The sequence below is a fragment of the Siniperca chuatsi genome, linkage group LG22 (assembly GCF_020085105.1).
Source record: "Siniperca chuatsi isolate FFG_IHB_CAS linkage group LG22, ASM2008510v1, whole genome shotgun sequence".
NCBI lineage: Eukaryota > Metazoa > Chordata > Actinopteri > Centrarchiformes > Sinipercidae > Siniperca > Siniperca chuatsi.
Window position 1 is genome coordinate 3,498,443 of NC_058063.1, and position 14,139 is coordinate 3,512,581.

The 14,139-nt window shown below is 39.6% G+C and overlaps 1 protein-coding gene across 2 annotated transcripts in view; it reads left to right on the forward strand.

Moving 5' to 3' along the window:
• ank2b (ankyrin 2b, neuronal) overlaps positions 1 to 14,139 on the forward strand; it is a 249,205-nt gene that overhangs the window by 67,256 nt on the left and 167,810 nt on the right. Inside the window, exon 1 of one of the 2 annotated variants that reach the window (XM_044182975.1) lies at positions 12,270 to 12,519. The exons of the other annotated variant lie outside the window; for it this stretch is intronic. Coding sequence (XP_044038910.1) covers positions 12,433 to 12,519 — 87 coding nt within the window. The 5' untranslated portion in view covers positions 12,270 to 12,432. Of the gene's footprint in view, positions 1 to 12,269; positions 12,520 to 14,139 lie in introns of those variants that run through there. 2 annotated transcript variants of the gene reach the window in all.

Sequence of the window (14,139 nt, forward strand, 5' to 3'; positions counted from 1 at the left end):
AAACGGAACCAAAGTGCTGTACAACATTAAAAACAAGATATAGATATATATCTTTTATACAAGATAAAAGTACACATAGGTCAGCAGAGCACATTACACATAACCGTTTGCTTGTAGAGATGGAATTACAAGAGGTTAGACTGTCTCATAATCCAGGATGTGGTAGGAGGGAAGTGCACCAAAGACAGTTTACTCACTTGTGTACAGACAGAAATCCTTATGAAGTACATTTTTAATCTTTATCATATCCTAGTAGTGCCCACCTGTATACAGTACTGTATGTTATCTGAAGTTTTCTCTTATGATGGTCAGACTCAAGCTTATGGATACTTCTTTACTGCCCCATTACTGCCTAATAACCTCCCTTCCTCCCTCCATTTCATTTCCCCCTTATTCACCCCTCCCTTGATGCCCCCCACCTCACCACCTCCCCACCCCTCATAAAATATTCAGAGAGCCTGGCGCTCGGCCAGATGCCCCCCTCCCTCGCTGCCAGGCAGGCAGCCAGCTGACAGGGCACGTGCCTCACTGAGGGGGTACAAAAGGCGGGGATACAAAGAGCAGGCTGGGCTTTAAAATGCAGAACAGGGAGATTTTCATGATGTTTGCCTGCTTACAATGAACCCAGTTATTTTAGAGTTACAGATAGGCCTACGGAGGTTCCCTCAGTCACCAACTGTAAACCTGATGGTTGTGGATCATAAAATTGAGCCATAAACCTTTTCTGAAAATGGGGGAGTGCCAGTGGAAATGAGATTGATTAGAGTGGTGAGACTGAACTACACAGTTAACACAGAGCTGCAGAGATAATTCTCGGTGGTTTCATTAATATGAGCGACCCTTTTTACATTACATGTCATCATTTATTTCTCTGTCAATAAAAAATAATGATTAATGAAGCTGCATGGTAAGGGAAAGATTGTCATTATGGTTAAATATGAATAAAAGCTCACATTAAATGTTTATAATGGGATGTGAATCCAGGTCTCATAATAATAAACTTTATCCAGCACTCAAAACATATGTTACAAAGTGCTTCACAAGACAGTTAAGACAAGATATATGAAGCAAAATCCCTGTGCCACACCCTAGGGTGCACTGAGACACATCATCAGTGATGTAACCTGGGGTCATTGGGTGTTTCGGTGTGTCTGTGTTTTGGTGCATGTATGTACATATACACTCAGTTGCCAGTTTATTAGACCCACCTCGCTTAAACTAATGCAGTCTAATGCAACAATCCTGCAATATGCGCTCCCTTCATGAAGGTTCTAATGTTCAGTTTGTGTTGGAACTGTTTCAGAAGTCTTCATTCAACTGTATGATCATTTTGGAGGATGTAGTTTGTGCTGCTGTTGAACTGTATCGCATTATACACAGAGGTGTTTCTGTTATTTTGTTATATCATTGAGGGTCGGCTAAAACACAGCTTATCTCCATTTAACTGATGATGTGACTTCTAAAACCAACTGGCTGTACCAATAATGATTTAGGTGTGTCCTGTTAAAGGGAGTGGGATATATAGCAAACTTATTATATCTTATATCTGCATTTTATTATTTAGATGCCTTTGTTGTTTTCACTTTGACATTAAATGGTTTTTTTCTGTTGCTCAGGTTCAAAAAGCCACATGAAATCTACTTTGATTGTATGTTGTGAAACAATAAAACATGAAAACCTCCAAGTGGTGGTGACTACTTTTTGCATCCAAACACAAACATAGTGCAACCTTATAGGACTGCTCTAAAAACACATTACCTCCACACCCTTGCATTTTCCACGCTACTAAACACCACACTGCTTCCTGTATTGGCACTAGACTTGGTATTAGACTGAAATCGTGTCCTGCAGAATTGTCCAATATGAGTGTAACTCGTAGTGAGACTGGGCAGTGTGAAACAGTGGATTATCAGGGCCCTTTATGGTTTGAGGCCCGGGGCATTTGCCCCTCTTGCCCTTTGAGTAATCCACACTTGTGCATAATCATAGAGTGGATCCCCCTGTTCTTAAAGAATACTCCAAGTATTACTGAAGGAGAGGGACAGAACACACAGGCAGTAGATCTGGTCTCACCTAAAACCTAGCAGCTTTTAAAATGAATCCCGATATTTTTCCTTCATTTCTTCAGTTTTTCTGTTTCATTTGACATTGAGCTTATATTTTCACTGGATCGCTGTCTCTCTCTGCTCCTCTCTCCTCCCTGCATGTCAGTGCAGATTTGTCTCTAGCTCTTGTTAAAGTGTGACAGACGCGTCCACAATAGCATCCCTCAAAGTCACTTTTTAGGACTCTGAGGCGTTTGCTGCTAAATCACTTTTATTGCACTGGGAAGCCTTTATACATGTTTTTCTGTGTGTGTGTGTGTGTGTGTGTGTGTGTCATGGGAGGCGTTCACTGGCTCAGTGGAATGTGGGAGTTCCTTTTGTCTTGGTGTGCATGTGTGTGTAACACATATTTTTCGTCTTAATGGAAGTGGCGTCAGGCCAGGTCAATGTCACTGAGGCCTGTGTGTGTGTGTGTGTGTGTGTGTGTGTTCAGAATTGGTCTGGGAAACAGTTTGAAAAGACTTCTTCGGGTCATAAAGTGAAGAATCTTGGCTTCTTCTTTGTGTTTTAATGTAATAGGAGTAGAACAGAGAATTCCCTTGTTTTGGCTTTAGTACACAGTTCTCGTGCACACACATACACACACACACATGCACACACATTAAACACACTCCAGCTTTCGTGCATTTACTTGGTTAAGCTGGGTCTCAGCATCCACATAGCCAGATCAGTAGCCAATCAGTGCTTGTGTATGTAACTCCATAGTGATTATTATTGCTAGCAGAAGAACACTCAGTGCTCCAGTATTGTTTTGTTGTACATATGGCCGACTTTTGAAGTGGAAGAAATAGACGTACCCACCTTTAAAAGCAAACATCTCACATACACATACTGTACAGCGCATGGTCCAACATCAAGAGCTCTGATACACAATACAGATATAATACTCAATGCCTCACCTGTTTGGAAATGCAGGTTTGTGAGCAGGGGGATTCTGGTTTCAATCATGGGGCTTTGCAAAATAAAAGATGAACACATTCCCTTCATGTACAGCTACTGTCAAAACTGTTTAATATATGAAAATTTAGGGTATAAATAAGGCACTCAATCCCCAGCTTTCATTTGTTTTAATCCCCATTAAAGGATAGGTTCACATTTTTTCAGGTTTACATTAATGCAATACTCAGATGTTACATGTATGTTGAAGATTCTTGGTCTCTCAATCATTTGCCACACTTATGGCATTATCTTTGTGTCTCAATTCTGAGTGCGTAATGGGACATTTTGAGCACAGAAAAAATAGTTTTGCATGCACAGATTTGTAGAGAAATTATTATCATGCAATATTATTATTATAGCTTCTCCAAATAAGTCCACAGCAATAATCGCTAGAAAGTTTTACGTACTTACTTCTTACTTACTCTGTCAAGTTCCCTGCTGTATACACGCTCAAGTTTGCCAACACATAGTGTCTGCCCAGCTTAAGAGATTCTGCAATGCTATAAACGCCTCAGTATGCTTCAATTAAAGTACTAAAGCCCCTCTTAGATAGCGGAATCATACCCACTTCTTCAGTTTTGAGGGGGTGTGAAAGTAGGCAGGGTTTAAACATCTCTGAAGTCTTTTATTCTTCATACAATTTCAGGAAAGGTATAAACACTTTTGCCTTTAGATGTGGTCGGATGATATGTTATACATACTGAGGCCTTAACAACACCACCCTACTTCCACCTTTGTTTGCATGACCACAAGAGGCCTGCAATAGACAGTGTCAGTCAGCTTCTTGTTCTTATTGTACGATATCAAATCTCTCCCTGTCAAAATGAAAGGCGGGGAAACCATTTATGGATGTTATGACAGTAACAAGGGGAAGCAATACAACACCTGAATGGCTTTAAAGAAATGGAGATTTGATGACAGCAAAGTCATTGAAACTGACAACGTTCTTTTAACTGATAGAAAATGTCATTTGACTGTGTGTGTGTGTGTGTGTGTGTGTGTGTGTGTGTGTGTGTGTGTGTGTATGCTACTTGGACTGCCTTGTTCTGTTGGCAAAAATCAGCCAGAGGGGAGTATAATTGCTGACAGTGTCTCATTAGAAAATAATTGTGTTGCTTGCACAAACATATTGCTGTTGTTAAATTTTAATGACTGTTCCTAAGCTGTATTTGCAATAAAATCCTGTTAAATCTTTCTGCGGTGTTCATGGAATTGCAGATAAATGTCCAAGTCGTGAGTACATACTGGATGTAGTCATGTGTCACGAGTTTTTGTAGGCCAAAAAAGTGTCAATCCAAAAGGTTGTTTTTTAATATTTCAGTGGTTGTCTTCTGCTTTGATGCGGTATAAAGAGAGAGATATCTTTTCTACCAGCATAAGGAATACTCTAAAACTGTCCACTGCTACATACAGGACTGAAAAAGCCTTTGATTTCATGGGTATTGAACTCTTCAGGAGCTCTTCATCTACAGTGACCACATACCTGCTGGAGTGCTTTGCCATCTTGCAAGTGGCAATATTTTCCTAGTTTTGTCACCATCTGATCAAGTGCCAGATAAAGAGTACATTGTTTATTTCAGAAAATATGTGATTTCAATTGAATCAAAACGAGCAGTGGGCTGCGCGAGGTTGTGGTTGCTTTAAGTCCATCCTGTGCTTGTGACATCATAAGCACAGGCTGTGTCCAGTCCCATGCTGTTACATAGACCTATTAAATGTGTTCAAATTAAAAGTGTTAATTACTAACCAGTCATCGTAGTTGTTAATCAGACATTGATTAATGGTAAGTATGTGATCATCAAATTTACGAAGAGTGGCAATGTTGTTCGGCTTTACATCCGTCCAACCAGGGCTGTCACAATATCAGATTTTCACTAAACTATTATCATGGCCAAAAGAATTGACAAAAACAATATTATCGCGGTATCTATAGAAAATATGACAAAAGTTAGCTAGCTAAAAACTAGCTAAAAGTTAGCTAGTTACTGCTTCTTCTTTTTTACGTTTTATGGCAGGTGGCAACCAGTGTTAAGGTGCCTTACCTCCACCTACTATGACAAAGCGAGAACGGAAAGAAACGGAAATTATTTAAAGTTGGAGTATGCGATTCTGGAGAAATCCAATACCATGACAAATACCATGATATAGCGTGAACAATGGCACAGCAAGTAATGTAACTAACATTAGCTAGGTTGTAGGTTAGCTTAGCTAGGTTGTAGGTTAGCTTAGCTAGGTTGTGGGTTAGCAAACTGTCGCTACAGTTGCTGCTGCGAAGCTAACAGCCAGAGAGGATGAGACGGTTTCCCAGAGCCAGCACAGCAGCTCCAGACAGCGATACTCACAACTCTCCTGCTGCTGTAGCTAACATCACAACAACAGCAGATCTCAGCAAACTAGAACGTAAGCTGAATGTCCGTGGGCAAGGCGTTTAACGTTACCTGACACACAAATCATGGCTGGAATAGTGTTGTGTGGCTCGGTCCGAGCCACTTTGTGTGTTTCCCATTTACAGAACCAGGGCTGTGTACACACACCGGAGGTTTTTTCAGCGCACATACTGAACGGACAGCTAGCAGACAGTGAGGAGATATTTGCTGAATTTGACAAAAAGATGTGCATTGGATTAGAATAATCCAGGGCCTTTTAAAGAACCTTTAAGAGGTGCTGGATTATTTACACAATATTATCATATGTGTATTATTTACATGATATCAATATTTAATTTTTAAATATCACTATTATTGTCAATACCGGTATATCCCGACACCCCTACCTCCAACACCTAATTCAACAGCAAAGCATCTCGACATTTTCTGGCCAGATTACCAGAAAATTCAGTCTGGATATTCAAGGTCCACAGAGGATAATTCTAATTGTTCTTCAGGTCAAAAGGTCCCCTTGACTAACTCTTCAGTCCATGACAAGTAATTTAAAAAACTGCTGGGCAGATTTCAATCAACTTTAGACATCCATCCCTTCCATCCATCCATCCATCCATCCATCCATCCATCCATCCATCCATGTAAGGATCCCTTTCCAGTCCCTCTCCCCAGCTTCATCCTCCAGCCTCCAGCCCTTCGTGTAGAATCCTGAGGTGTTCCCAGGCCAGATGGGATATACAAGCCCCCCAGTGGGATGTGACCACTGGGGCTCAGCATGTTCATGCTTTAAAAGAGATAAACCTTTTTTATTTATCCCTTAACCTTCTCTCTAGGACCACCCTGAGGTCAAACTTAAGATATTTAGCCCTACCAAGGCAAGTAAGGCTGTAAGAATAGCAGCTTTTTCTTATTAAAAACATATTGTTGGTCTTGAAAACAAGACATTTCCTCTTGTTTAATTATGTGTGTGATTTAAGCTCCCTGGCTCCCTAGTTGGAGCATCTGCATTTATCGCTCTATGGAAAATGCAGTAATCAAATTTAAGTTAATTATTTGTTCCTTCCGGGCGATTGATTTGGAGCTGAGATACACATCCGACACAAACACACACTGTAGGCTACATACAGCAATAAACACATAATTGATGCAAAATACCACAGATAGAATCTCTGCTGACAATACAGTGTGATTTATTATAATTTTCAAGACTAGGATTTTGCTACATACATTATGTAACGTATATCACCTTACAATATGGCAGAAGTCCAATAAACTAGTATATGGAAATCCTACAATAGCTTTTTTATTACATTGAGTAAGTGAGAAGTCCCATGAAATTCTGTTGAAACAGTATGATGTTGGATTCAGACAGTGAGTGATCAATCCCTACTGTAAACCAATAGGCAATCAGTTATGAAAAAACACAGCAATTTGGTGGCAGAAAAGCGGCATTGTTGAAACATTTGTGATAACTTCATCTGTTGAACTTTTGGTTACTCCCTCTAATGCAGTATGAGGTCACTGCTGACGATGCACTGTTTTCCAGGAAGTTCAAGTGCCCATGTCATGTTGTTTTAAAGTTACTTAATTAAAAAAAATAAAAAATTAGTGACTGTTTGAAAAAGAGTAGACTTGATCTGTAGAAAATATGCAGTGTGACAGTGTACAGCTACAGAGGAGTGAAGTGTCCCATGCTGACTGAATGTTTACCTCTGTAAGACCCCAGGAAGATGTAAATGTGAAGTCTGCTGCACAGAAATGCAACAGATGGTGTTGGGCTAATAAGGTGTACGATTAACATATCTGCTTGTGTTTGATGATAATGACAGTATTCCTAGCGGTTTGGTCTGGTCAGGAGAGTTGATTTGATGCAAGTCGACACGTGAACACGGGCAGAACCCCTAACGTGCACACATCATACACTTTCTGTCTAACTTTTCCTCCTCGTCCTCTCCTCCATCTGCTCCTGTCTCCCTCCCTCCTCACTGCTGGGAGGTGCCAACACACAGGTGTGCCCTCTGGCATTGGCAAGACTGATGCCAGTAACAGGTTGCAACACATAAACACACGGTAGTGGTACATTTGCACGTGAAAGGGTGCAGGTTTGAAAGGTTGGTGGTAGAGCTGTAACTAACACTTATTTATAAACTTGTTAGTCATTTAGTCTGTAAAATGTCAGAAAATAGTGAAAAATGGCCATTACGTTCCCAGAGCCCAAGATGACGTCTGCAGATTACTTGTTTTTCTGACCAACAGTGGTGAACAACAGTTCAAAACCCAAAGATTCAATTTACAATGATATAAAAGAGAAAAAAGCAGCACATGTTAAAATTTGAGAAGCTGGAACCAGAAAATATTTGAGATTTTTTCTTAATAAATAAAAACCCAAAATTGTTGTTGATAAATGTTTTGTTGATCACCTAATTGGTTAATTGTCAAATCGTTTCAACACTAGTTTGTGAATAAGGGTTGATCCTCTGGGGATCATGAATATCCACTTGATTAATATTCAATACCTAGTGTGCAGTGGTGACACTTTGGTTCGAGAGTAGTACTAGTGTCCAAAAAAGAAGAATGGGTCCATCTTCTGGGGAGCATGAATAAACTCTGTACATTTTATGGCAATTTGCCCATTAGATTTAGATTTTTCTTGTGTAGAAGTGGAACTTTCAGCCTGAAGCTGGAGCTAGAAGAAAGGTCACCAAAATCATTATGAATCACCCTCTTAGGACCTTGAATATCCATAGATAATCTGATTGCAATCTGGTAGATGTTGAGATATTTTAAAGGACTGGTTCAAAATACAAACAACCAAAAAACATTTTTGGTTGATCCTCTGGGGATCATGAATCTCTAATCTAATGGGTCTAATCCAATATCTAGTGTAGAGAGTTGACATTTTATTCTCAAGCTGACACTAGAGGATAGCTCATTGAGTGTCCATCTTCTGGGGAGAATGAATATGCTCAGTAAATTTCATGACAGTCTTCATTTTAGATTATATTTTTTGGTGTAGAAGTGTACATTTTGGCCTGATGGTGGCACTAGAGGAAATATCAGGAACACATCACAAAACATTAGGTATCATCTTCTGGGCACCATAAATGTACACAGCAAATTTCATGAAAATCTAGCCATTTGTCTCAAGACATCTTATATTAAAGTTGCATTTATTACAAAGACGAGGTGTTTTTTATTGGATCCCATGAAGTGGCAATATGCTGTGTACTGCTCCATGGCAGGGCTGTAGCTATCACTGAGGACACTGCGGTCACGTCCTCTGTATTTTTAATGGAATTTGCAGTTTCCAGTATTTTTAAACTTAATATTTTTTGAATGTGACAAATTTTTGGTTAAACAAAAAATAAAAAAATGAATTAGTCAGATTTTCCCCACTATAAATTTACTCCTGGCAGTGTTGGAAAGATTTTTGAATAATATTTAGACCATGTTGGAAGATAAATGTTTACACATAATATAAGTGAGCAGTTAACCAAATAATTAAATATGACCAATCAAAATAAAAACAAACTTTATTTGGGTGTATTTCTTTTATTATAGACTTAATATTTGACGTCTAGTCAAAAATATTGGCATGGGAGGTGGGGGTGCATCAGTGTTCGGCAAGTTACTGAAATTTTGTAATTTGTTACAGTTACCAGTTACTTCTCTCAAAACTAATTGAATTACTTTACCAATTACTGTATATAAAAGTAATTAGTTACTATTGAAAGTAACTTTTGCGCTACTTTGTCTGCTTCAGTTCTCTTATGAATGCACACACAGCTTTATTATTTTAGTGACAACTGTCAAATTATATGTATCATTGTACCCGTTATCACTGACAGGAGTTATTAATACTCCTGACCACCAGAGGGCAGCAACGACTAGTGTTCCTACCTGTAAGCTTAGGCAGTTAGACAATAGGATTTAGTAGAAGACCCGCACGAAGCTGGATGTACGTTACTGAGCGTTCCTACAGTAGTTGATGAACCCGAGTTTCAGTTTATATTAGAAACATTACAATCACTGTGATGAAAAGCAAAGCTCCCACCACCCTAAGGTCGGGGGACATTAGATCATAAATCAGAAAATCCGGGGAATTTTTTCAGGTAAGACGAAAAGTAACGAGTAATGAGCCCATTTAAATTTCAAGTTATTTAATTTGAAAAAGTAATTAGTTACATGTAGTGTAGTAGTGGAATTACAGTAACGCGTTACTTTGTAAAACTGGTGTGCATTGGGGGGACTCATGACCTGAGTACCTCTAAAATCCTGGCTACAGCCCTGCTCCATACAGAGCTGATCGCCACTGGCTGTCATCCAGAGGAGAGAGTGTCTGTTTCTCCCTTATAGTCACCTTAACTCACCTCACACACTCACACACACCAGGAGCTGTCAGAGCAGCTGACAGGAGCAGGTGTTAACGTGTGTGTGTGTGTGTGTGTGTGTGTGTGTGTGTGACTGATCCAAGAGTAAGACAGACAGAGATGGAATGTGGAGGTCATGAGTGCCAAAACGAAGGGCATGAAAAATCTGGACAAAAGGAGAAGGTTCCATAAACAATAGACAAAAATGTATTAACTACAATATTCACACTCTCGGTCCCATTTTTTAAACACTTCTTATTTTAGTGTAGATGTGAGGATGAGATGCTGATTGAGAATATGAACAACAAATAACTACATTTTTCATCACCATTAAAGGGATGCAGCTTCAGTCTGCTGTGACTGGGAGCCCATAGCCAGGGGCCATCATTAACACACAGGAAATCAAGCTGCCTGTGTGTGTGTGAGGGAGGGGTGTGTGGGTACACATGGATTTAAGACCTGGCTGCCTTCAGACAACAAAGACTGACAAGGCGGTGTGGATGTGCTGTGTGTGTCTGGGTATGTAATCCTCACTGGGTGGAAGTTTATTGACTGAATCTATAAAGGAGGGATCCAAACATACTGGCTCCTGTTTCACATTCGAGCAGGGACACATGTTACATGCTACATCCAGTCAGGTTAGCTGTTTCCAAACTTAGCTTCTGCTGTAGGCCAACACTTTTGGTAACTGATTAGTTCTTTTTTGTCTTTTGTATGAAGCAAAAATGCCAAACATTTTCTGTGTCCGCCTTTTCAAATATGATGATTTTCTTCTTTTCTCTCTTTTGTGTCATTGTAAGCTGAATATGTTTGGGTTTTGGAGGGTTGGTCGGACAAAACAACACATTTAAACACGTCACTTTGGGCCCCGGGAAACTGCGATGGACTTTTTTAATGATTTCCTGACATTTTACAGACCAAAGTATGCAATCAATCATCAGTCAATTGAAAAAAGAAATCAACAAGATTAAGCAATAACTCCTACACTGTTTGACACAAAATCGCGTAAAATATTCTGTCTGCTTGTTCCAACAATTAATATACATGATGCTTATGTTGACATGCTATTTTGTGGCTGCATTATTTCATTAAATGTAAATACTTGATGTCTTTTTGTGCATGCACTATTACACATTGTGACATTTTGTGAGTTCTGAAGTGAACAGCTGGTAATGCAGTGATGGAAAATCTTTGCATCAGGGCTGTAACTGGGGATGTGCCGGTATCAAATTTTCACACTGTATCACGATAAACGGTATTATCACCATATTCATCCAACTTTCCTGAAATAAATTCAAATGACTTCACACCGTGTTCGCCTTGGATTTGATCAGACCTAACAAACACTGATCAGTGAAACGCACGATGCAACGAACATAAAATACACTTAAAAACACCAGAAACACCAGCATGTTGTTGTTAACAGTTTGGCACAGTTGACTGGAAATGACATCAGCACAGTGTCTGTTTCTCTTAGATTTTGATAATAAGATACATTTTTGGCGCTGTTACCATCAGTATGTTTTACCCCGGTTTATACTAAAACCGGCAAACCTCTAGCTGCAACTAACGGAAATTTGATTATCATTATTATTTGTTGGGAATTTTTCAATCAAATCAAATCAAACAGTGAATTGTTTCGTCTATGAAGTGTCAGAAAATTGTGAGGTAAGTACGGTGGCTGAGAGAGCTCAACACACTGCAGCAAGACGGAAACACAAGCAAATGAAGACAACATCTTTATTGCAACACTTTCATTGCAAAAACACAAATAATACACAATAAAATTAAGAAACGTATTCACTAGTGTGTTTAATTTGCAATGATACAAAGACAAAAATGAGCTCTGGTTTATATCATTGTACGCTAAATATCGCGTACAATGTCGCTTGGCATTGTTTTTATTGATTAATCAATTAGTCAAATCGTGTCAGCACTACTTCATTTAGCTCATATGTCATCTATATCTATAAGTGGCATAATGATCGAGTGTCATCCACACATCCACGTTCACACACAGTTGTTGTTTTCATGCATATTTTCATTTTTATGTCTTGGTTTCATTTACCACTGTTATCTTTGAACGCCCTCATAACAGTGAGATTAAAATTTGATCTTGTTTTTGATTCTCGTATCATCACTCACTCAGGGTCATGTTTGAGCTGTCAGTTATGCTTTGGATTCTGCAACTCAAACCAGTGTTTCACCTTACTGGTCTGGTTTTAATGGTTGTTATAAAGGGAACAAGAATCGTGGAAGAAAACTAGAAGCTGCTTACAGACACACATGTGGCTGCTGAGGGTGTGTGTGTGTGTGTGTGTGTTCATGCGCGTGCTGTGACTATTTTGGTGCGCCAGCGAGGTTACCAGATAAACACTGGTGGCAGCTGCTGCCATAGCAACACCATTGTGCTCCCTCCTCTCTCCCCTCACTCGTCTCTCCTCCCCCTCCCGGACCACTCCCCCCCCCCTCTGCCTGGCTCAGCGCTCCACACAGCCAGAGAGCGAGGACCAGAGAGGAGAGAGGTCGGCTCGCTTCGTTTCACTGAGGAGGGGGAAAGAGACGAGACGAGTGGATAGAGAGAAGAGAAAAAGAGGAGGAATAAACTGGAGTGAAAGTGGTAGTTTTGAGGAGAGAATGAGTGAGGACAACCACTCCCACTACAGGCTGGACCCCAGCGATCGCCTCAATGGGCTGGGACAGAGGAAAAAGAGACCCAAAAAGGTAAATGAATAGATGGAGAGCCACATGGAACAGAGAGTATGAGGAGTGTGAGGGAGCTGGATCTGGAGAGGGGGGCAGTGGAGGTGGAGCAGGTGGAGCATGGTGGAGCATGGTGGAGCATGGTGGAGTGTGTGATTTTTTTTTTTTTGGCCAGAAGTGGTTTTTGTTGTGTCAGGGAGTGGTGTTCAGGTTGTACTAAAGCTTAATTTCTGCTAATACTGACGTGAGTTTTCTCTCCATCTCCATCTTCCCCCCTGGAGAAAAGCCATTTCCCAGTGGGAGCTCTCTCTCTCTCTCTGCTGATTCCACCTTTTTCCCCCTCTTTGATGGATTACTCCTCCACTGCTCCCTCATATCCATCCTGCTGCCCGTCTCTCCCCGTCTCTCCCCCTCTGTCTCTGTGTGTTGTTGTTGTGGACACCTCGAGGTAGTAAGTAGTAGGAGGAGGCTCCTCTCGCATGCTGACAGGGTGGGTCCCTGCTCCGCTCGCTCTTTGTGTGCCTGTTGTTGTGGACTGAGGTTGTTTTAACATCCATGACAGATTATTGCTGGTTATTGTTTTATTTCTGCAATCACTATCGTAAGCACGGCACAGAATTTTGAGTTCATAAAGACATGGAAATTAAGGAATATTATGATTATTATTATGCTGCCAATATCTGTACAAGTTTAATACAAGAATTCAATTATTATTTTTATTATTATTATCATTCTTACAATATATTGTATTATACTTAATGATTGACATTATATTATTTAGGGCTGTTACTATAATGTTCTCGATGAACATAATCTCGACTGGTCCACAAAATATCAGGAAAATAGTGAAAAATGACCATCACAATGTCCTGGAAACCCAAAGTGACTTCATCTTCACATGATTTGTTTTGTCTAACAAACAATCCAAAACCCGAAGATATTCACTGTAGTATCGCATAAGATGAATTTTGGCCATTTTTGCTCGAAAAATCGATGATCAACATCAATTAGTCAATTAATTTACCAATCATTTCAGATCTATAATATTATATACTATACAGTCCAACCAATACATTGTCTGGGTCTATATGTCAGCCAATATTAGCTTATTTACAGATATATATATCATATCGTATGTTGGCTGATGAGTTAAAGTCTCTGGGAAGTTTATTGATTAACTGTGAAATATCGTATCTTGGTCACACTTCCTTAAAAATACAAATTTAAGAGATCGTTGTTAAAATGTTTATATTATGTGTTTAGATTTAAAAAAATCAGCATTGGCCAATATATATCGTTACCAGATTTTTTAAACTCTTAAATATCAAAATAGATAGCTGCCCCAGAAATCCAGCATTGGTCCGACAATCACAAGTCATTTTATGTATTTATAGCACTCTAAAAAAAAAATGTTCACCAAAGGTGCTTTACATAGATAAAGTATACTTTACTGTTTACTATTTACGCCAGTAACATATCTTATATTCCTTTTAGTTTTAAAAAACATCCAAAATAGTTCAAAACAGCCAAGTACCAAGTGCTCTGGTAGCTCTGAGTCACTTCCACCTGACAGAAAAGAGTCTTTCTTTCTTTCTTAAGTTTTTTAAAACATAGAATCAACTCGGGAACGGTAGTTGTGAT